The 24,180-nt window shown below is 42.9% G+C and overlaps 2 protein-coding genes across 10 annotated transcripts in view; both read left to right on the top strand.

The window, feature by feature from the left end:
• The first annotated feature begins 185 nt into the window (after positions 1–185).
• GSTA4 (glutathione S-transferase alpha 4) lies at positions 186–16,738 on the top strand. 8 transcript variants are annotated; one of them, XM_077903654.1, is made up of 7 exons: positions 186–315; positions 1,269–1,373; positions 8,134–8,185; positions 9,791–9,923; positions 10,771–10,912; positions 12,474–12,605; positions 16,143–16,738. In XM_077903654.1, the coding sequence occupies exons 2-7, from the start codon at positions 1,287–1,289 to the stop codon at positions 16,263–16,265; spliced, it is 669 nt and encodes a 222-aa protein (XP_077759780.1). In that variant the 5' UTR covers positions 186–315; positions 1,269–1,286; the 3' UTR covers positions 16,266–16,738. The 8 variants fall into 8 exon arrangements, with proteins under 8 accessions (XP_077759780.1, XP_077759784.1, XP_077759782.1 ...); XM_077903656.1 differs by lacking the exon at positions 186–315 and adding an exon at positions 337–582; XM_077903655.1 differs by lacking the exon at positions 186–315 and adding an exon at positions 569–708.
• A 3,271-nt stretch (positions 16,739–20,009) lies between these two features.
• Positions 20,010–24,180, top strand: part of LOC144317371 (glutathione S-transferase A4-like) — a 59,258-nt gene continuing 55,087 nt past the window's right edge. The window contains exon 1 of one of the 2 annotated variants that reach the window (XM_077903669.1): positions 20,010–20,176. The gene's annotated coding sequence lies outside the window, so the exon portion shown is untranslated. The remainder of the gene's footprint in view (positions 20,177–24,180) is intronic. The other variant, XM_077903668.1, reaches the window with a different exon arrangement.

The raw sequence follows: 24,180 nt of genomic DNA on the forward strand, positions 1-24,180 counted from the left end.
GCTGTGAGCACACTGGCTCTCGACTGGGACTTTTCATCTAAGACCGTGACCTAACCCACACTTCCGAGGCCATTCCATTCCTCGTAAAGCTGAAATTTTTGCTCAAAACTGGCTTGATTTGGGGCTGCTCTCATAGTATCCAGAATGCCTTGCAGATGGGTGGGGCATGCTAAACACCGCCGTCCCTATTGGTGAGGCTTGGCGGAGCCTCGCCCACCGGGGCGCCTTCCGGGGACCGGCCGGCCCCGCCCCGCCCCGCCGCAGACCGCTCGCCGAGCGCTTTGTGGGGCTCCGGGTGCTGCGAGCCGACTCCAGGTCTGTCTCCCTGCGGCCGCCCCCACCCGCCCGCTCCTCGGCCCCCGGCCTCTGAAGTCCACCGTCCAGCGCATCCCTCCCTCCCGGGCCCCTTCGGTCCTCTCGTGTCCCTCCCTCCCTCCGGTCCTTGGGCGCCTCCGCCCAGGGACCCCCTGGCTGGGGCCGGGGTCCCCCTTGGCTCCGTGTGCGTATTGTTATTAACCCGCTCCGCGGAGTCCGGAGCCTCTGGTTTCGGTGGAAGCTCAGCTCGGATCCCCCGGAAACTTGGTGAGGCGCGGGCTGAGCGGCGTCCGGTCTCGGGTGGCCACGTCGGAGGCCTGGGGGCACCCCGCAGGCAGGACCCCCGACGCACGTTTTGCAGACAATAGTACTGCCCGGCCCCTCCACCTGCAGGTGCCGCGAGGACCGCGTACGGGGACGCACGGGGATGCACGGGGACGCACGGGGATGCACGGGGATGCACGGGGATGCACGCCTTCTTGCCAGGGCTGCAGAGGGTGCGTCGTGCCCCGCGGCCCTCCACGTCCCGCCTCGCCCCGCCTCGCCAGCCTGATTTTGGAAATTTCAGGATTTTCAAGGTCAAAGGATATGATCTTCCGGATCTAAGAAGGCCCGTGCTGCTGGCACGAACCCCTATCCAGCAAATGTCCCCAGCTTCCTAAGACCCAGAATAAGAAATCCTAAGTAGGAACAGAATGAAAACCAACGTGGTTGTTTCCTTTAATATTTGGAAACGGTGGTAGGTTTTTATTGAGTGAGGGAAAACGCAGTCCTTAAAAAAACAACAATTAAAACAACAACAACAACAAACGATTTCCTGTGCCAAAATCCTGAATATTCATTTAGGCCGCGAGCACAGGGTGGAAGACACGAAATAAGGCTGCTCTTGTAGGAGGAGCTGCGCATTTGGTTGTGTTTTTTTTTTTTTTTTTTTTTTTCTTTTTTCCTTCTAGAAAGCCTGAAAGGCCATCATGGCAGCGAAGCCCAAGCTCCACTATCCTAATGGAAGAGGCCGGATGGAATCCGTAAGATGGGTTTTAGCTGCCGCTGGAGTCGAGGTACCCTATATGCTGTTTCTTCACAGATTTGCCATACAACTTGGAGACTTTTGAGGAAAACCTAAATGGTGGGGAGGCCTGTTGTAGCCCTCTCCCCCCCCTCCCCAACACAGACATGCTTGGTTGAGTCAGAAGATTCCTTCCTTGCAAGAGTTTTTTTTTTTTTCTTTATAAATGGAATGTGGCCGATGGAATTCTGTTTTACTTTAGACTTTTCCTTAACTGTTAGTTTCTGATCTGCCACCAGTAAGTATTTATTCAGGAGGAGAAAAGGAATGAGCCTGAAATTTGCCAGTTAGGACTTGTTAATTGCCCAGTTTGTAGGTAAATTTCCTCTTCAATGGCTTCCAACCGGCAGCCTTCTTATCGGTCTGAATGTGTGTGGTGTTTATATCTTTCTTTTTGTTCTTTTAGCTTCTTATGTATGGAAATGGTCAACTTGGTACCGAAGTCGAGAAAACATTGCCATAAATTTCCCTCACCCAGTTTCCAGTCATTTGCTTTATGCAGCTCTTGCCTCATCCATCTCCTCCATTTGTTTTGTGGAAATATTTTATTTTATTTTATTTTATTTTTTTTTTTTTTGTGGAAATATTTTAAAGCAAAATCCAAGCATCACATCCTTTCATCTGTGATGAGTATTTCAGTTTTTATTTCTAAAAGATGAGAATTTTAGAACATAACCACAATACCACAATCACACCCAGCAAAATTAACAATTCCTTATTAATATCTGGACAGCCCCATTGTCTCAACCAGGTCTTTTTATAGTAAGTTTATTCCAGTCTGGATCTAAATCATGCCCCCACATTGCATTTGGTTATGTTTCTTTCAGTATTTTTAAAATCTGTAACCTTAAAAAAAAAAAAATCTGTAACCGTTCCATCTGCATTTTTTAAAAATAAACTATATTTGGGGATAATTTTAAAATTATAAGGTTATAATTAGCAAAGTTATAAAGACAGTGCATATAAAGACTACTCAGTCTCCCCTAATGCTATCATCTTACATAATCATTTCAAAACTAAGAAATTGACATTAGTGCACAACTAAACTGCAGACTTCAAATTTAATTACTTTTGCCATTGATGTCCTTTACTGTTCTTGGCTCCAACCTTGTACTTAGACACTATGCTTCCTTAAGTCCCTCAATCTTTCTTTTATTTCATAAGGTTGACAATTTTGAAAAGTATTGATCAGATTTTTTGTAGGACTCCCTACTTTGGCTTTGTTTTACTTTGGCTTTGATGTTTTCTCATAATTGGACTGGAATTTGGGGTTTTGGTGAAGACTAGCAAAGAGGTCAATTGCCCTTTCATTTGCATACTATTAGGGGTGATGTTAACATAAGTTATCGCTGGTGCTGTTAACCTTGGTCACTTGGTAAGGTGGTGTCTGCCGGTTTCTTCATTGTAAAGGGACTATTTTCCCCTTTATTATTTGGAAGCAAGTCATTAAGTTCAGCCCACACTCAAAAGGATGGGAGTTAAACTCCACCTCCTGGAGCGGAGGCATCTGCGCTTAGAATTCTTATGTAAGAGAGATTTGGGGTTTTTTCTCCTCCATTTATTTAATCATTTATTTATATCAGTATGGATTTAAGTATGTGATATTTATTGTATGGTTTGTTTAGTAATCCAATAATGCTTTCTTGCTAAAATTAGCCTACTTTGGCCTTTGGCTCTTTCAGGTTGGCTCCTGCGTCACACCTGTTTACATGGCTCCATGCCTCCTTTTCTTTTTCTTTTTATTTTTTTTCCACCTTCAGCTCTCTCTTTCTTTTGACTCTTAAAGATGCTCCAGGCTCATCTTGTATTTTCCTTGTCTTGGCCCTGGATTCTGGTATTTCTCCAAGGAGCTCAGGTGTCTTTTATGAGCAAGTGGTTTTAGCAGCTAAGAGCTGAATACCAAGTGTCTGTATTGTTTTTAGTGGCATTTATTTGTGGAAGAAACTGCCCTGTAGAATTTCCTTCATTCTGGATTTGGTTGATCTACCCTCATTTTAACACATTCTTCTATTCCTTTTTTTTTTTTTTTTTTTTTTTTTAAATTTTTTATTTATTTATGATAGTCACGGAGAGAGAGAGAGAGAGGCAGAGACATAGGCAGAGGGAGAAGCAGGCTCCATGCACTGGGAGCCCGATGTGGGATTCGATCCCGGGTCTCCAGGATCGCGCCCTGGGCCAAAGGCAGGCGCCAAACCGCTGCGCCACCCAGGGATCCCTTCATTTCACATTCTTCTATTCCTGTATCTCCTGTAAGCTACTAGTTGGACTCAGAGATGTGATCAAATCCAGGCTCTTTTCTATCTCTAAACATTTTTTTTTTTTTTTTTTTTTTTTTGCCTGTCAGACTCCATCCTGAATATGTTTTTATTATACGACATCAAGGGATGCATGATGTCTGAGTGTCTCCTTTTCAGCAATGCTGGGCTTGATCGGGGTGTTCCAGTGACATCAGCCTGACCCACGCACTATAAAGTTTCCTCTATTACCTTCTCAACCACTGGTTTTAGCAGCTACTTACCATCACCATTGTTAGGGATTATAAAATGGTGATTTTTTCTGTTTTCTTTCTATCATCGTATCTGAATTTATTAACTGTATTTCTCTTACAAAGAGTAAATTTAACTTAACTAATTAGTTACCTTGAAGTATAGTTCATATGGGAAAGGTTAGGTATATGCTTGATATAGTCTCTTTATCAAATTTTCAGAATACTCATTTGTTACCCTAGCAACCTCCAAAGATGGCAAATGAGAGTTGTTGGATTTGAGGCTTTGTGTTTTGCTTGGTTGGTTTTGGTTTTGGTTTCTTTGCATATCATTATAACTCACTGTATGGTATTCTAAAATTTTCTAAATCAGTTGATGGTATTTTTATATAAAAATTCTGATTTCTGACTTCTTTTGATATATTTGAAGATCTGATAATACTAGGCCCTCATCTTCAGAGGGCGGTAATTGCTAAATCTGAGTAAGGAAGGGCTACCACCATATATGGACTTTTACAGTTCATTACACTCCTCATCATTCCCTGTTGTCTCAGGATTGATTTTCTAATTGTGTTAAGAAGAGTGTGAAAAAATTCGTGGTCCCCTGACCTGAACCTGGTTGGCATATTGATGTCACCTGTTTTTTCCCTGCGTGCTTCTGAGTTTGCAGTTCTGGCTTATTTTAATGGGTTTACAATGGATGTCTTACTTATACATTTAATATAATCCTTTGTCAAATCCTCTCTTTCCAATCTTCATTCTCCCCTATTCCTCCTACTTCCCTATGTAAGAATCTAGATTCTTGGTGACAACAGTAGAGAAACTAACCCTAGGTAAGTTCAACAACAAAAAAAAAAACCATGGATCATATGACCCACCTCCCCTAGAGCAGTCACAGAAGGCAGGCAGGGGAGGTAGAGTAATTGGTCCAGCAGGTCCCCAGCCCACCCTTCCAACCTACGTGGAGGGAAGGGAGCTGGATTAGCCTCCTTTACTAGAGATTGGCCACATGGTTTACAGGAGCAATCCCCCAAAGGTAGCATTGGTGAGGGGGCCTCCACATTTCTTTTCCAAAGCACACTTTTAGTTAGGTTTGTGCTCGTATAGATCTGAAACAGTTGTGGTTGACAGGCTGGCAGCCCAGTGGAAAAGTTCATGATGCCCAATATCACAGTGCTAGGTTGAGCCTGACATGTGCATGCACATCTGAATCCCTCAGTAACTAAAACCTGCTGGAAGGCAGCCTGCCTGATTCGGAGAGTCGGCATCCTCAGACTCAGTCATTTGGTTTGGGTCCTTAGACGTCGCTATTGCTTCCTGGATGAGTGTTGCTGCTTTGCTGCTTGGGGCTTTATTTGCCTGAAAATCTTCCCAGAAACCCAGTCCAATCCCCTTTGTTAAGAGGGAGAGTAACACATGTAAAAGACTCAAGTGCCACAAACTCCTGTTTTAGGTTTTCTGGGCAATTCCCCTAAAACTGAGAGTGTTGGGAAAGAGCATGATGTGTTGAGCAAGAGGGCAGTTCTCCAAAGAATCTCACTGGGAATAGTACCCTGGTTAGGGAGCAAAGGTAACTGTGTAGATAGAACCCGAGACGTACTTGCAGCCTTGCACAATACAGAGTCAGTCACCAAGCTCCCTTCAAGCTCTGCCTTGTGATTTTTCCCCCTCCCTTTCCGACCCTCTCATCTGTATTTCCTTTGCCAGTTTCTTCTTACTGACCAAGTTTTGTAAGGCTCAAGAGTTTCTCTGCTGAGAGATCACCTACATTTTGTATAATGTTCCTGAGAAGTCAAAAGCCAGAATCAGAACCATTTAGAAAGATTTGCTTTAAAAAAAGTACATTTCTAGTCTCTCTCAACTACTGAATGTGAATCTGTGAACAGTGGGCCTAGCAGTTCTCTCTCATCTCACACACACACACACACACACACACTTACTTTCCTATTTATTTTCTGCTTTGAATGATCATGGTTCTAAAAGGTTGAGAGCCATAATATAGAAGTGCCACCTGCACTACATGTGGGTGTTTGGACAAATGCTCTAAAATTCTTACCCTGAGCTGCTGCTCTGTAGGCACTAGATGGAGATCCTGCCAGAACTGTCTCACACCATGAAGATCCCAGCAAGTAACAGAAGCCATACCTACATCCTGTTATCTTGATTCAACCCCAAGTCGGGTAGTTGAGCCAGAAGAGAGGAGGATTGCTGATTCTGTGCTGGTCAGCTCTGCCCCTCCCTGGGATGATTTGGGGGAGCAGCCCGGGGACAGACATGGGTGGGGAGTCATCTGGGGACTTGGTAAGAGGAGGTCTTCCCTTCTTGAGATGAGGCACATTAGTGCATTCAAACACATTTTTTTTTTAATGTCACGAGAAGAGGAACATGCTTCCACTATTTCTTCCCCCCTACCATGTTTAATTTGAAAACTTCTAAGCCTACAGAAAAATTATAAAAGGATTATGGACACCTTTCAACTAAATTCACTAATTGTTAACATTTTGCTACATTTCCTTCTCTCCTCTCTCTGCCTTATTTTTTTTGTCAACCACATACAAGTAAGTTGCAGACATCAACCCATATTTTCTCCTAAGAAAGAAAAAGTAGTTGTTCTAACAACCACAGTATCACTGTCACAACTAATAAAATTAATACTAATATTGCAATATCAATATATGATTCATATTCAAAAGTTCCATATGATCCCCAAATGTCTATATACTCATTATCTATTTAGCAGTACCACTACCCACTCCCCTGCTTCCAGCATCCAGAATCTAACAGGATTCAGGTGTTTGGTTATTTTATCTCTTTAGTCTGCTTTCATCTATAGTAGTATCTGCATTTTCTTTCCTTCCATACCCTTGACTTAACTAAAAAGAAAAATGTAAAGGAGAAACTGACTCTTGTGTGAACTTGGAAATCAAATTCCATAAAGAAGAATCATCAGGGGCAGCCCTGGTGGCTCAGCTGTCGAGCACCACCTTCAGCCCAGGGCTTGATCCTGGAGACCTGGGATCGAGTCCCACGTCGGGCTCCCTGCATGGAGCCTGCTTCTCCCTCTGCCTGTGTCTCTGCCTTTTTCTTCTCTGTCTTTCATGAATAAGTAAATAAGATCTTTTAAAAGAAGAAGAAGAAGAAGAAGAAGAAGAAGAAGAAGAAGAAGAATTATCAGAGGAGGGCTACTTGGCTAATAGAATCAAATCTCTTTTTTTATTTCATTTTATTATTTTTTTTAAGATTCCATTGATTTATTCATGAGAGACACAGAGAGAGGGGCAGAGACAGGCAGAGGGAGAAGCAGGCTCCCTGCAGGGAGCCCGATGCAGGACTCATCCCAGATCCCAGGATCACAACCTGAACCGAGAGCAGACGCTCAACCACTGAGCCACCCAGGCGTCCCCCAGAAGAAGCTTAAACACAAACAAAACAAAACAAGTTTTTCCGTAGATTTGAGACAGTCCCAGCCATTTTTGTTGCAGGGTGCCCCGCATCCTGGATATGCCTGATTTTCACCTTGCAGTTAACCCTGGGTTAATGTCTTTGGCAGTATTTTTACAGTGCTACTGTGCCCATCTCATTGTGTCACAGCGGGAAGCACATGAAGTCTCAGTGTCTCCCAATGGGGTGCCTAAGTTTAATCACTTAGATAGATGGTGAGATCTCCGGATCTTTCCACCACCAAGATATGTGTTACCTTTGTCATAATTAACTTGTGGGCTGATACTTTGAGGTTGTTTTGAGTCTTCTGCGCCCTACAACTCCGTGATTTCAGCATCTGTTTTGATCCTTATCAGAATCCGTTGTAGATTACAAATTGGCAACATTCTAATGTTATCATTAACTCTTTAATAATAAAAGAGCTTTTCCTTCTGCCTTTTTGGGTATCATCGCTTAAGGACAGGGACTTTTTTTATTGGTGTGTGTGATGATCCCTTTGTGACATTACTCTTCTAATGCTTGAATTGTCCCAGATTTGGCTAGGGACTCCCCCTCAAATGGGGTCCTGCCTGCCTGCCTTTGCCTTTGCCATATCACATTGGTCTTTGAGCTGTTCTTTGCTTTCTAATATACCAGCACCAACCTTTTCTCCCAGGAGCCTTAGTTTCTTTTAGTAGGCAGTGATAGTGGGAAACCGAGATGTGGGTGCTAAGTGTGCTCTTTCTCTCTGTTTCTGAGACAGTTTGACTTGATATTTTCAGTTCTGATCCTGTAATGACATATGCCTTTGGGGGGGGGGGTATCTTTTTTTTTTTTTTTAATTTAGTTTGATGAAGAATTCTTAGAAACTAAAGAACAGTTGCAGAAGTTGCAGGATGGTGAGTATAGAAATGAAACAACTGTTGGTAATACTGTTTTTCTTTTCAGGTTTGTTTATTTTTAGGCCGAGAGAGAAAGAGAAAAAGAGAGAGAGCATGAGCTGGGGGAGGAGCAAAGGGAAAGGATGAGAGAGGATCCTCAAGCAGACTCCACACTGAGCCCGGAACCTGACTCAGGGCTCAACCTCAGGGCTTGACCTCATGACCCCATGACCCCGAGATCACGACCTGAGCCAAAATCAAGAGTCAGATGCTCAACCAACTGAGCCACCCAGGCGCCCTAATAGTGATTTTGTTTAAGAACTGATATTTATGTGGAAGGGCAAAGACGCTGACACTGACTTCAGAACAGTATCCTAAAACCAAGGGGGAGAAATAACTGAAATAGCCAGGAAGTCACTTTTAGTTGAATTCGCTGAGAGCAGATGGGAGTAAACGCCAGGTGGACAGTCTTCTCCATTCCTTTCTCCTCCGCCTGCCCGCCTCTCACCTCTCCTTCCCCTCTTTCATCCCTTCCCTCCTCTTTTCTTCCCCACCTCACTCCCTCCAAATTGTCTGAGGCATCGGTGTCTGCTTGAAGTGTACAGACGGAAGTCCCCATGTACACCGGGCCGCCTTTCTGTGGCAAATACCAAACAAATGAAGTCCATGAAAGGTGTCCCCTTAACTCCTGGTCAGCCCCACTCTCTCCGTGCCTGGACTCCATAAGGAATACCCCGTGACTCTGCAGGTAGCCTCCCTCCCCACCATCACGGGGTCTTTAGGCCCAGTTGAAGGCTCCCTAAACAGGAAGCAGCTGCAATGTCAGCCTTCATGTGTGACACCGGCTTGACCTCCCTAGACAAGTATTGAGTCCTCATCTCCCCCAGACCCTCACGTGCCCCCCAGTCCTTGAGCCCCTTGAGGCCTGGGCTGTATCTTCTATCTGCGTCTCTGCAAGTATAAAGAACAAACCTTAGTACAGGTTTGTTGAAGAAAGTAATGGGTCGCTTTTTAGATCAGTGGCTGCAAACTTGGTAGTACGTGGTCTGTGGCTGTGGAGGAGCCAGTGTGTACACAAGAGTGTTGGTTGGTGACTTAGGTTTAATGAATTTTCTTTTTTTTTTTTTTATGAATTTTCTAAAGCAGTGCAATCAGTAGAACATCCCACAATGGTGGAAATGCTCTGTTCTCAGTCTGAAGTAGTAGCCGCTAGCCATGTGTGTCTCCTGAGCACTTGCCATGTGTCTAGCATGCTTAAAGAATAGAATTCTAAATTTTCAAAACTTTGATTAATTTAAATTTAGGTTTCACTAGCTACGATGTTGGCCAATGAGGCTCTGCAGAACTATCTTCACTGCACTCTCCCCCACCCTTTGTCATGTGGGTAGGTATTTTCTGTGGGGTGAAAATGAAAAAAGAAGGTCTGGAACAGTGCTAGTTTTCAGGCTCCTGTGATGGTTAAATCTACTTCCCTGAGTGAAGTTGAGTTTATCTGTCATCAGGGAGCTTCACACTGTCCCCAAGGCTCTGACCCCACTGTCCCTTTTCATTTGGTAGGGCTTTTGGAGGGGTTCTTGGGGACAGGGAAGAGATCAGTTCTAACTCCGGCCCTTCCATTCTCAGGTAACCACCTGCTGTTCCAACAAGTGCCCATGGTTGAAATTGATGGAATGAAGTTGGTGCAGACCCGAAGCATCCTCCACTACATAGCGGATAAACACCACCTCTTTGGCAGGGACCTCAAGGAGAGAACCCTGTACTGTGGCTCCTCTCGAGTGATCTCCTGTGTCACTTACTGATACTTTAGCTGATTAGCAGCCTCTATATTGTGCCCTGTCTCCTTCCTGCCTTGTATCATTAGTGTAAACAACGAACAAAAACCAGTTGAAAAAATCAGTATAGAAAAGTCTGAGTAAAACAATAGAGAAGAATTGAGTTCAGATACTGGGTCCTCTATCTAGGGCATGATTGTTGCAGGTTTCAACATCTTTAAATATTTTGAGACTGCTTTTTACCTTTCTCACAAATGTATTATCACTAATTATGAAGAACAGGAAGCTGCTGTTCCATTCAAGGCCAGGGATACTGTGCCTTGATTATAATTTTGATTATATTTTTGAACACTGAGCCTGGTCCTTGTACCTCCTAAGATGCATGATACTGAGTAAAGTGCTGAGTTCCACAGTCCCGATGAGTGTCCCATACAATATACAGATAGCACATACCTGATATTATCATCAGAGTCAATGAAGTGATGGTGTAGGATGTTTAACACCATGCCTGGTACACACCAAGCATTCCATAAATGATACCCACTGTTTTTATGAATGTGGAATTCCACCCACACCGAGCGTGGGTGCTGGGGCGAGGGAGAGGATTAGGGGCCCGGGAGAGGGGGAAGTCATGATTTGATTCTTCTGGTTTCTGATTTGTGACAGATTTTTCTAAATTACAACTAGCATTGGCTTTGCATCTTTGCTCTTGGGAGACCGGTATAGATAATTGCTTCTGGGTACTTAAGTGAAAAGCACTGTGAATTCTTAGCTATGGAAGCCGATGTGTTCAAAGAAGGGGAAACTGAGACAACTTTTTCTTGTTTTAAGGATTGACATGTACGTGGAGGGGACGCTAGATCTGCTGGAACTGATTATCATGCATCCTTTTCTAAAACCAGATGATCAACAAAAGGAAGTGGTTAACATGGCCCAGAAGGCTATAATTAGATACTTTCCTGTGTTTGAAAAGGTAGGTGGCAGAGAAGCCCATGAGCAAAGCATAACCAGTCTATAAGGGAGCAGCAACTAATGCCACTTCCTGCTCAGGACAGTGTAACGTGGAGGGCCATTGAACTAACCGTGCTGGATTCCTGAGAGCTGATGGTAGCTGTCAGCACACAGCCAGGATGTCTTCTTGAAGCCCCTCAGATGCAGCTTGGGCCATGTTACTCAGAAACCTGGAAAAAATATGAGTTCGCCACATGTGTGCATTATTGTTCCTTACATTCACCATCCGGCCCTGTGTAAGATACAGAAAAGCAGAAACTACCTAATTCTTTGCTGCTTTCTCCCACGAACATTTGTGGAATGGCCATTGTGTATCAGACATCCTACCGAATAGTTTTGATGTAATAGAAGACCGTTTTATTTCTCTTCCCTTTGCTCTTTTTATTTTCTGTTTTGTTGTTTTCTACTTTTTGTTGTGCATCTGCTCTTCTGAGCTTCAAACTCTTTTTCTCAGCCGAGGGGAACGGTTTTAAATGTTTCAATTAAAAAAAAGAGAGTGTAAAAATAGGAAATTGGCAAATGTCCTCTGGCCATCTTCGTGGAATTAGATTTAAAAAGGAGAGGTATTAGGAAAAAAAAAAAAAAGGAGAGGTATTTTCTGGGTTTTTCTGTTGCTTGGTTTCATGGTCTCTTGCCCAGAGGCACTTGGTGAATGTGAAATATGATAATGTAGAAATGTGGGTGTGGCGAGGGGGGAACAGGTGCCTTAGTAAAGGGTCACTGCTGGCTCCTCTGTTCCTGTGGCCTGGACTAGGTCAGGGCTCCTCCCAACTCATGAACTGTTATCCTTTTTACACGTAATGGAATGGAATCCCAGACAGACTGAGTGACACGCCTAAAGAGGGGAGCCAGGATTGGAGCTCTGGCCCCTGACTGCAATTCTGGATTCATTGTGCTCTCCCACCCTGGCTCCAGGAGTTGTATGAAGAGCTCCTGTCTGTCAGAGACACACACACACACACACACACACACACACAGACCCAGACACTCACACCTCACAGAAACTCACACTCGTGGGCATCCAAGACTTTGCTGCGAAGGAGAACCACCCCCTTTCTACCGCTGTTCCTTGCCTCTCCCCTATCATCTATCCCTGTGAATCTCCGAACCTACATGTTACTCTCAAAAAGGGAGTCAAAATGAACTCTTAGGCTTTTAGTTTCTTCTGTCTTGGAAGATATGAAAGGAAGCCTTTTTTTTCTTGTTAAGATTTTATTTGATAGAGTACAAGCAAGGGGAACAGCAGAGGGGGAGGGAGAAGCAGACTCCCTGCTGAGCAGAGGGCCCCATGTGGGGCTCAAATCCAGGACCCTGGGACCATGACCTGAACCAAAGGCAGATTCTTAACCAACTGAACCTTCTAGTTGTCCCAGGAATCCTAGTACATTTTCTATATATGGGATACAGGGAACCTCTTAGTTGATATTATTTATAAAATACTCAGATACTGCACTGATTCAACAGTGTCATCAGTTTCTCCATGTAAAGTATTGTAAGCAATGTAAAACATTTGTATCCTGTAGGTTTTAAGGGATCATGGGCAAAGGTTTCTCGTTGGTAACCAGCTGAGCCTTGCGGACATTATTCTACTCCAAACCATTTTGGCTCTAGAAGAGAAAATCCCCAATATCCTGTCTGCATTTCCTCACCTCCAGGTAAATAAAACCATGTTTTGGAACACTGGCCCAGGACTCTTAGGCCTTCCTTCAATATCTGTTAATTGGTTGACTAGAGGTGTGTGTACTTTTCAAGATTCTAGTTCGTGAAATTAAGTGAAGATACAGGCTTGAAATGGCTTTTCTGGTCCCCAATTTTTAGAGCTGAAAGATCATGCAAGGAGTTTGCCAGTGAGGACTTGCTTTAGTGGTAATCACAGGGATGAGGTGTTCCTTGTCCATTCATGCCGGATAGGGCTTGAGATCAGCACCAAAACCAGTCTCATCGTCAGGATATGGCTCTCAGTCTCAGAAATAACAAACTTGCTCTCAAATTGGAAACATGCCATCCTGAGTTTGGGAAGCTAATACATGGCGCCCTAAGAGTTCCCACCATTCTCCTTCCCAGAAATTCCAAGGAGAGACTTGGGTGTGGTTCTGCTTATTCCTCATTATTCTGCTAATATTGATCATAGAACTTCAAAGCAAAAAGGGGCTTTAAACAACCAATCTCATCCAGCACCTTCAGTATAGATAGGAGTAAGCAGAGACTGAGGGTAAAGAAGCCAGCAGCCAAGATGGACTAGTTAGTGGGAGCCTCAGTTCTATCGAGAACCAGCTTTTTATCTTGAGATCTGATGGGCTTTCCTCTATATGGGGAGTTGGCAAACTAGTCTCCTGGGTCAGATCGGGCCTGCTACCTGTTTGCGTACAGCTCTTGAGCTAAGAATGCATTTTACAGTTTTAGGTGGCTGAAAAGTATCAAAAGAATAGTATTTCATGACATGAAATCATAGGAAGTTCGAATTTCACAAAGCCATGCTCATTCATGTATGTATTGTCTTCCTGCTTTTGTGCTACCACACTAGAATCGAGTAGTTCTGATAGAGACCATAGGACCTACATAACCTAAAATATTTACTAACTGGTCCTTGGTAGGAAAAGGTTGCCAGTCCCCAAATGGGCACATCTCTAAGTTATCCAAAGCCAAGAGAAACAGATCTGTGAAGTCTCCAGGTACATATGCTTTCTTTTAAATTTTTTTCCAAGTCTAGTAAATACATTTTGATACACTAATGAGGACAACCACCACTATTTAAATACATGTACCCAGAAATAAGAACTGAAATCTTAAGGCAATAGCCATTATATTGTTTAGCTACCTGTTTATTTCCTCTTGCAGACAAAGAAGCAAATATTCTGAAATTTGACTTCAATACCAGTAGGTCCCTGAAATAACCCAAGGACCTGTTGGTGTTTTCCATGATGCAGACAACTTGCTTTTACACCCCAGGCATATCTGTGTAAATATGTATGTTTTGTTGTTTTTTGGGGAGGGGCGCTATTTATTATTTTTTTAATATTTTATTTATTTATTCATGAGAGGCACAGAGAGAGAGAGAGAGAGGCAGAGACACAGGCAGAGGGAGAAGCAGGCTCCATGCAGGGAGCCCAACATGGGACTCAATCCCAGTCTCCAGGATCACATTCTGGGCCGAAGGCGGCGCTAAACCGCTGAGCCACCCGGGCTGCCCAATATGTATGTTTTTAACACGGGTCCAGTTCCTTTTTTCCCCTTGAAGCACAGTTGACACACGACACACAGTGCTGTGCCAGTTTCAACACAGTGACCCAACAGCTCCACATATGCTGTGCTCACAAGTGTAGCTATCATTTGTCCCCATACAACTCTGTTACAGTGTCCTTGACTGTGTTCCCTGTGCTATGCCTTTCATTTCAATGAACTTATTCATTCCATAACTAGAAGCCTGTACCTCCCACTCTGCCCATTTTGTCCATCCTCTCAGACTTGTCCCCTCCGGGAACCATCAGCTCTCTGTATTTATGCATCTGTTTCTGTTTGTTGTGGTTTTTAGATTACACGTATAAGTAAAGTCATGTGATACTTGTCTTTCTGTGATGTATTTCACCGAGCTTATAATACCCTTGAGGTGCATCCATGTTTCACAAATGGCAAAATTTCATTGTTTTATATGGCCAAGTAATGTTCCACTGTATATATATACACCATATCTTCTTATCCATTCTTCTTGGATTGATACTCATTGCTTTCATAGTTTGGCTGTTGTAAATAATACCATAATAAACATAGGAATGCATGTATCTTTTCGAATTAGTATATTCATTTTTTTTCTTAGTGCTTTCATTTTCTTTGGGTAAATATCCAGTAGTGGAATTCCTGGATTATATGGTATTTCTGTTTTTAATTTTTATTTATTCATGAGAGACAGAGAGGCAGAGACATAGGTAGAGGGAGGAGAAGCAGGCTCCATGCGGGAACCCGACATGGGACTTGATCCCAGAACTCCAGGATCACGTCCTGAGCCAAAGGCAGACGCTCAACCACTGAGCCACCCAGGCGTCCCCTATTTTTAATTTTTTGAGGAACTTCCATATTGTTTTCCATAATGGCTTCACCTAAATATAATTTTAATCCCGGATGAGATAGGGCATTGATATTAAAGGGCTTTAGAATCTAAAAGGTCATTCCTGCATTGATTAAAGGATAATAAAAAAGTCAGAAGTGTAACAGTTTTATTATACGTGACAAATATGAAGCTTAGGTAAATCTTAAAATGGTAAATCCTATAGAAGAAGCTTCTAAATATTGGTATAGTACTTGAAATTAGATGATACAAAGAGTTTGAGTAAGTGAAAAAAAGAAAATTGTCATTTACATAGCTTTAAGTGACATAATTATTATATTTTGTTAATATTAGTGATATATGTATGTATGTTTATATGTCTGTGTGCATGCTTAAGGCTGTGCTTCGTACTATAGACATTTAATAAATAGTAGCTTTTTGAATAAATGACCTCTTTGAAAACTTTTGTTAGAATAATTATATTTGATGGATATACACTTCTTCATACGTTTCAAAATTTTTACTAGATCAAAATAGAATTTTCTTTTCAATTACTGAGAATTGGTAAGATTTGACTCTGTGAATGGAAAATATGGTTTCCATTAAATATGATTTACATAAATATCTGATATCTAGTGTCTGAGCCCTAGGCCACAAAAAATATAACTGGCCATCTCCCACACCTAGCCTGAAAGAGGATTCATTTGGTAATAGGAGTAAAAAAAGTTCAAGGAAGCTGAATTTTAAAAAGGTCATATGATGGCCTTTTAAAATAATTTTATTTAAATAACTCATGCATTTTCTCTGAGTAGATCAGTATACCTAAGGTACTAATTTTTCTTTCCTTTTTCCTCTTTAAGGAAGCATCATAATTCTAATCTAAGCATTTTTTATTTTTCTGTCTCCGGAGAAATTCACATCTTGATCTGAACTGTGATACTTGTGTATATAAAGCCTGGTTTAGGTCCCAGCCATTGTGGACAGAGATGGTAAATGGTTACACCAAGAGATCAGATCCCAAACAGATGCTGGATGACATTTCTGGTCGGGTTCCTATAACATACTTCTTGGGCCATTTTACACAATCGTATTTTCATAGTTATCATTACCTTTGCTGTCAACCTTGAACTGTTGTGTTTTCCTTTTGTAGGAGTTTACAGTGAAAATAAGTAATATCCCTACAATTAAGAAATTCCTTGAACCTGGCAGCAAGAAGAAGCCTCCTCCGGATGACATCTACGTGAGAACCGTCTACAATATCTTTATGCCATAAACATCACATACATCTGTGAGTGAGAGCTAGCCCCTAGAGATTGCAGTTCCACAGTAGCATCTTAATTGATGCCAGGCTGCCCTGATCCCAGCTCTGTCATGGTGCTATGTATAACTGTTCCTCAGTTGGGTCTTTCATGTCAAGATCTTTTCTAGAAACATTGACCTTTTGTTTTGTCCGGTGAATAATTGTTACGCAACTTTTTTCTGAAAGCCTTTTCGGAGAGGCTTGCATTTAAGTTAGATCTGATGTAGTTATTCATTTCCTGATAACCAGAATGGGCAGGACCTTGTATTCTCCCTTGAGCTTTTTCTCCCCCGCTTCTTATCCCTGTCTAAAAGCAGTATCTTCCTAATTTTTGGTGTTTTGTAACAACCCAGAATATCTAGTGAATAATTCCTCTCAGCTATAATAAATCTGTGGTGTAATGAAGGCAGTCAATATTAGCCAAAATAAAGAATTTACAAATCATTGCCCTGTTGCCAGAATTTTTTTGATTAAATTGTTTGGAATCTATAACATATTCCCATGGTTCAAAAATCAAGAGTATAAGAAGGTGTAGAATTGGAAGTGTTCTTTTCAGCCCTACCCTGCTGCTACCCGGTTCTGCTCCCCACCTGCAGACATAGTTATCATTTGTATATCTCTCCGGTAATATTTGATGCATACATAAAAAAATATATAGATATTACTTTTATCTTATTACTCCCCGAATGATTATGTGTAGGCTGCTAATTTTTTGCATTTCAGAATTAAAAGTATGGTTTTGTTGTTGTTGTTGTTTTTAAGATTTTATTTATTTATTCATGAGAGACACAGTGAGAGGCAGAGACAGAGGCAGAGAGAGAAGCAGGCTCCCCGCAGGGAGCCAATGGGGACTTGATCCCAGGGCCCCGGGATCACACCCTTAGCTGAAGATAGATGCTCAACTGCTGAACCACCCAAGTGTCCCTAAAAGTATGGTTTATTTTTTAAAGATTTTATTTATTTATTCATGATAGTTACACAGAGAGAGACAGAGAGGCAGAGACACAGGCAGAGGGAGAAGCAGGCTCCATGCAGGGAGCCCGACGTGGGATTCGATCCCAGGCCTCCAGGATCGCGCCCCGGGCCAAAGGCAGGCGCCAAACCGCTGCGCCACCCAGGGATCCCAAAAGTATGGTTTATTAATACTGCTTTTAACATGTGTTGATTTAGGTCTCAAATATTAATTGAGCACTAATTATGTGCCAGGCAGGGTGCCAGAGGACAGAACTCTTGAACAGAGCCCCTGTTCTAGAACAGCTCACCACAAAGTAGGGGAGAGAGGTGTCAACAGCTGAAGTAATTTTGGAAAAGGGAGAATTTCTGCTTTTAGAGTATCTGATATTTCAGGAATTAAAAAACTGAAGAAAAGCAAGTTTTTGATGAGAATCTCAGAGAGGACACACCTTACCGCAGGAGGGATTTTTGCTGAGATGTGAAGAACAGACAACAGCGGTGAAGTGATCATTAATGCCTGTCACAATCAGCACAAGTACTTCAGTGTTTTATTAGAGGAAAATCCAGTGCAGGCATCAAGGTGGTTGTTTGTGTTCCCAGGTCCTCAGTGCCTCTGTCATCACTGTGATATTTAGAATTGCTTGAAGTACAATTGGTGGCAGGTGTAGTGCCAGGCAAGCCTGAGGAGCGGTGATGGTCCAGGCTGCTGCCTCTGACGGAGAGGCCCAGGCTCCTGCCAGGCTCTTGAGAGCACAAGCCAATAGGAAGAAAGTCAGGTGTATACAGCATGACCTTGCCCAAAGACAGGTCTGGCCTTCATTTCTGGGAGTAGATCCCTATGCCCTTGGACTCTCATGCCTGATGGAGACACTTGTTTGCCTGGACCAAACAAGTGAGCTAGCCAGATAATTGTATGATTTAGGGTGAGGGCTTTGACCCACACCAACAATGCAGCATAGGGTGGGGGCTTTGGGTCTTGTGGTATCAGCTTAACTCTGGAGGGCCTGGAGACGGATCAGCCACATGGATAGTTAGTCATCCCTACATAGTGGAGTGCTCCCCAAATTCTGGACTCAAGGCTCCAGTGAACTTCCCTGATTGACCGTACTCCATTGTCACACTTAGTTGTCAGGAGGATTTAGTGCTGTCCACAACCACACAGAAAGAGGATATCTAGAAGCTCCATGTTCAGAACTCTCCTGGATTCTGCCCTGGGCATCTCTGCCCTTGGCTGATTTTCATCTGTATCCTCTCCCTGTAGTAAAGCATAGCTGTAAGTATAACAGCTTTCAACATGTTCTATGAGTTCTAGTGACTTGTGGAACCTAAAGCTGGATTTTGGGCACCCTTCAACTTGAAGCTGGTGTGAGAAGTGGGGGTGGTCTCTTGGACTGCTCCTTCTAACCTCTTCAGGGAAGAGAAACATTTTATACTTAGGTGTTGATCAATGTATACATAGGAACCAGACATTGCCTTAATAACACGCGGGCATCTGTATGATTGAGTTTTGTGGGATGGCAGCAAACGTGTGCTACTTTTTACTATGATTTTGGTGTGATTTTACTGTGCAGTGCCATCACCTGGTAATACGCGGACACTAAGCCTTTTGTAACTATTGGGTTATCATTTTCTTAAACGCCAGGGGGCCCTCAAGGCTGGCTCTGAGGGAACAACCAGAGAGAAAGGTTGGCTTCTGCACAGAGTCAGAGGATTAGAAGCAACAAATAGAAGAGGCCACACTGTCTCAAATGAAGCCCGTGGCTTTCCGGGTGGAAGCATGACCTCACATGGGACAGTGCTCTTCCTGTACTGAAAACAAGCCTCCTTCCGCCGCCATCTTGCCTCAGGTGGCATTACCCCCATTTTGTCACAGTCCCCTTTTGGGCCAGACTCCTACACTTGAGTCTCAGCCCATGGCATGCCACCCCCCATATTCCTGAACCACCAGACTCTGGGAATAGAGTAAAGGGTCAGGCACCAGAAATTGTTTATCCTTAAAAACACTGTGCGAGAGGGTGCAGGGCTAAACCCAAACAGGTAAACTAGAAGCCTCCCCAACTAAAGCCACAGCGGTAAACCGAGGGCTTAAAGTGCATAACCACATACAAGGGGGCTGTGGGTGTCTGGACAGAGGAGGGGGTACGGCACTTAATGAGTCTGGGACCCAGGACAAGCCACTCAGAAAATTTACAATGCAGATTTACAGCTATGCTGGGACTTTCAAATAAGATACCTAACGGGTAATGCAGGTATCTTATCTTTTTTTTTTTTTTTTTTTCAGATTTTATTTTGAGAGAGAGTGAGAGAGAGACAGTGGAGCAGGGGGAGAGGGAGAGGGAGAAGCAGACCCCCTGCTGAGCAGGGAGCCCAATATAGGGCTTGATCACAGGACCCCAGGATCATGACCTGAGCCAAAGGCAGATGCTTGACCAACTGAGCCACCAAGGTGACCCACGCAGGTATCTAACAGAGTATTCCTGATTCCTCCTCCTGGTCCCTTATAACATTTCTGTTACAGATGTCACATTCCTCAGCTATAATCATCTAATACATTGTTGCTACTATTATTTTTAAGGCACCACATTGATTTGTTCATATATTTACACTGCCTGTCTTCCCCAGCTAGAATGTAAGCACCACACATGCAGGAATTGTGGCTGCCAGGGCCACCATTTTAGACTCATGACCTAAAAGTGTGCCTGTCACAGAGATTTGTTCAGTGAGCCAGTGGGATCCTTACTTGGGTAACTTGATACATTCCCAAGTGCACAAACAGCAGATGTAAAGTGAAGCCCCAGAGGCGTGTACAAACTGGAGTGCTTGTCTAATCCCTTGAGTTGGGTGGAGCACTCAGCGGGGAAAGGAAAGAGTTATAAACCCTCACCTGATCTCCAAGAAGCACTCCCAGAAAAGAGCCAGGAAGAGATAAGGTTAGTGGTGAATTTCTTACACATTGTACTTGGATTTGGCTGGATAGTTATATTTTGTGGCCAGATTTGTAGCTTACAGCAGCAATTGTTTTAACTTTGGCTAATTTAATAGCTATTATTTTAAACCTGCTTGTATCAAATAAAAGGAATGTATTTTTATGCAGAGTAGATATGTACATGAAAACAAGGTAGCAAATATACCTTTAGACAAGGCCTTTTAAAGACTTCCATTGCCAGGGCACCTGGGTGGCTCAGTGGTCGAGCTTCTGCCTTTGGCTCAGGTTGTAATCCTGGGGTCTTGGGATGGAGTCCCACATCAGGCTCCCTGGAGGGAGCCTGCTTCTTCTTCTGCCTATGTCTCTGCCTCTCTCTCTGTGTTTCTCATGAGTAAATAAGCAAAATCTTTTAAAAAATAAAGACTTCTGGGATCCCTGGGTGGCGCAGTGGTTTAGCGCCTGCCTTTGGCCCAGGGTGCGATCCTGGGGACCCGGGATCGAATCCCACGTCGGGCTCCCGGTGCATGGAGCCTGCTTCTCCCTCTGCCTATGTCTCTGCCTCTCTCTCTCTCTCTGTTTGTGACTATCATAAATAAATAAAATAAATAAATAAATAAAGACTTCCATTGCATACATATTAGATGTTAAAATGTCCCCCCTCTGATATTAAATGTAATTTTAAAGATACATGAGTCAAGTGGTGTTTCAGTTGATTGGTGGAAATAACCCACTTAGCGGAATTGAGCCATTACATTTTTTTCTCCTCAGGCAAATCTGATATATATATATTTTTTCAAATCTGATATTTTTGTATGCAGTTGAAGAGAAGAACACAGGCCCCGCTCACTGTGTCATGGTTCCTAACACATAGACTAAATCTCCCTCTCTAGGTGCCTACTCAACATATGCCTGGAAGATATAGTCCAAATAATCTGATACAGGGGTCTTCCTCTGAGGTCCTGTTGAAAAATGAGTCTCTAGTCAAGCCTTGAAAACAATTTTTCTAGGACTTGTCCTGATCGTTAAAGAGCAGTGGGGCCAGTTGTGGTCCACTCTGTTCACTCTCCCAGCAGCCTTAGTCACCTGGGCAAATGAACGTCTCTTTCTTGGCTCAGGTATATTTTTTATCTGTCAGTTTATATGCCTGGGTGTATAAGTTGATCACTTGTTAGAGTTTTGTGTTTTTTTTTAAGATTTTATTTATTCATGAGAGACACACAGAGAGAGGCAGAGACATAGGCAGAGGGATAAGCAGGCTTCCAGCAGGGAGCCCCATACAAGACTTGATCCTAGGACCCGGGGATGACGACCTGAGCCAAAGGAAGATGCTCAACCACTTAGCAACCCAGGTGTCCTGGAGGCTTACCTTTAGATAACATGTCCAATTCAACTAATCAACATATCAAATCAACTAATTAAATATTTTGCTAATAGAACATGTTAGGAAAATAGAAGAGAGGGATCCCTGGGTGACGCAGTGGTTTAGCACCTTTGGCCCAGGGCGTGATCCTGGAGACCCGGGATCGAATCCCACATCGAGTTCCCGGTGCATGGAGCCTGCTCCTCCCTCTGCCTGTGTCTCTGCCTCTCTCTCTCTCTGTGTGACTATCATAAATAACTAAAAATTTATTTAAAAAAAAAAGAAAATAGAAGAGAATAATTCCTAGTCAATTACAAATGGAATGTAACTTTAAGGCTATACTTAGCCACACTTTGAAACTATACCGAAGGTCTTGGTTATGCTGTTAATACTGCTATTTTCCAACTTGAACATAGTCTTTGTCGAAAGACTAAATTGATGCTACACCTTTCCAATCTGGCAAATTTAAGTACTCTGAGGAATACAGGGTTATCTGGGAGAGTTCTTTTGTTTTGCTTTCTTTTTTTCTTTTTCTTTTTTTCTTTTTTTTGTCTCAGTGACACATTTTGATCTGCTGGTTATAATGAAAATAGGTCATTCTAATCCACTGGAGAAGCCAAAGTAAATGCTACAGATATTTCTATTAATAATAGATTTAGAATTGACATCTTGTATTTTGGCCCAAAACATCTGTTAAAACTCCCAGCCTCTTAAATTAACCCCTTAAAATTTTCATTAGCCAGAAACTTCAATAAAAGCCTGCCTTTTGCCCAACTGTTCAAATAACTGATAAAAATGTGTGCTCTTTTGCCCCAATTATCTAAAACAGCTGTTAACATTGTCAGTAGAATTTCACTCCGAAAAAGATTGACTGCTTTCCCAATGTATGTGTTCCTCAGTTAGGAGCACAGGGCGAAGAATGACAAGGAAAGAGAAATGACATCAGAAAGACTTAAAACTGGGAATAAATGAAAGAGGTTACCAAATTCTGCACCAACTTCCATTTTTGTAGTTCGGGCACCTGACATTTCTTCCAGACCAGCCTCAGGATTGGGAGGAAGCTACACACCTGCTACTTGATTAAACTTGGGGATGGAAGAAGGCCTCACATCTCTTCAAAGGGGGTCAATGAAAATGACTTAACATGGGAAATTCACTTATAATTACCTCCAGTTTCCTCTGTTCTTCTTCTTCTATTCTTAGCCACACACCTCCAGCACTTCACCATTTGCTCATCCCTCTTTTAAAACATCATTTTCTGTGATTTATGCCTGCATAACAGTCCCTGAGAAGAATGACCACACACTGAGCCCCAGATGCAGTTTTGTTGAGTTTTCACTCCAGACCTGGCTTCTCAAACTTCATTTTAATATACAAGTGAAAAAAAAAAATAATATACAAGTGAATCATCTGGCTCTTGTGAAAAATGTAGACTCTGATTCAGTAGCTCTGGCCCAGTGACTCAGAGTCTGCATTTCTAATAAGTGAAGCTGATGCTGTTGGTCCAAAATCACACTTCTAGAGAATGCCTTCCTTTCCTTTCAGAAGCAAATTTCCCTTATTTCTCTTGCCAGTGAATGTTGCTGTGATCTGGAGATGTAGATGTGTTTGTGTGTGTGTGCGTGTCATCTTTTGAGTCCTTACTGTATTCAGTGATTTGCATCCATTATCTTATTTCCACCTCATAACTACCCATGTGAATTAGGAACAATTAGTCTTATTGCACAAACGAGGAAACTGAGGCTCACAGAGTTTTAAAAACTTGCAGAAGTGAGAAGTAGACTTAAAATTTCAACTTAGGTTTTTACTTTTATTGGCACCCAGGGCATAACTCAGATATGAGTTCTCCCACATTTTCTTTTTTTTTAAATATGTATTTTATTTATTTAAGGTTAGGAGGAGCAGAGGGACAGGAAGGGAATCGCCAAGTAGACTCCATGCTGAGCATGGAGCCCAACACGAGGCTCTATCTCACAACCCTGAGAGCACAATCTGATTCAAAACCAGAGTCGGAGGCTTAACTGACTGAGCAACCCAGGCACACCCCGCCCCCGCCACCTTTTCTAAAAGATTTTGAACGTTGTTTTTTTTTTGTTTTGTTTTGTTTTGTTTTGTTTTGTTTTTTTACCAAGGCCCACACGGGCCCCTGGAGCTCTGGGGGTGGGGGCTGTGCATCCCACAGCTCATCTCAGGTGAGGCGGCATATGGGGGAAGTTTGCAAGCCCCAAGAGGTGGCTTTCAATTCCTGATGTAATAAGCCCTGTGTGGGAAGCCTCGTTGGTGAACCAGTTTTAATTCATGACAAACCTTTTGGGCAATATTAGCAGCACAAAAAAGAGACTTGAAGATTGGAGTGTGAGTTTACGGTGAGCTCAACATCTCAGGTTCTGGATCTTCCAGCAGCTGTGTTCACAGTGTCTGCATTTTGGGTGACACCCAGAAAACATTCTCTTTTGCTCCCTTTATTTCTCAGAAAAGGAACAAATATTCCCATTGTACCTGTCCATTTCAGATTTGACAATATCCTTTTTCTTTTTTAAACAATGAAAATAGGGATCCCTGGGTGGCGCAGCGGTTTGGCGCCTGCCTTTGGCCCAGGGCGCGATCCTGGAGACCCGGGATCGAATCCCACGTCGGGCTCCCGGTGC

This window comes from Canis aureus, chromosome 7 (assembly GCF_053574225.1).
Source record: "Canis aureus isolate CA01 chromosome 7, VMU_Caureus_v.1.0, whole genome shotgun sequence".
Classification (NCBI taxonomy): domain Eukaryota; kingdom Metazoa; phylum Chordata; class Mammalia; order Carnivora; family Canidae; genus Canis; species Canis aureus.

Excerpts from the sequence above, each read along its gene's own strand:
- GSTA4 (XM_077903654.1), top strand. The coding sequence starts at position 1,287 with ATGGCAGCGAAGCCCAAGCTCCACTATCCTAATGGAAGAGGCCGGATG. Across the intron at positions 8,186-9,790 it reads GTTGCAGAAGTTGCAGGATG|GTAACCACCTGCTGTTCCAA; the intron begins GTGAGTATAGAA and ends TTCCATTCTCAG. Across the intron at positions 10,913-12,473 it reads ACTTTCCTGTGTTTGAAAAG|GTTTTAAGGGATCATGGGCA; the intron begins GTAGGTGGCAGA and ends TGTATCCTGTAG.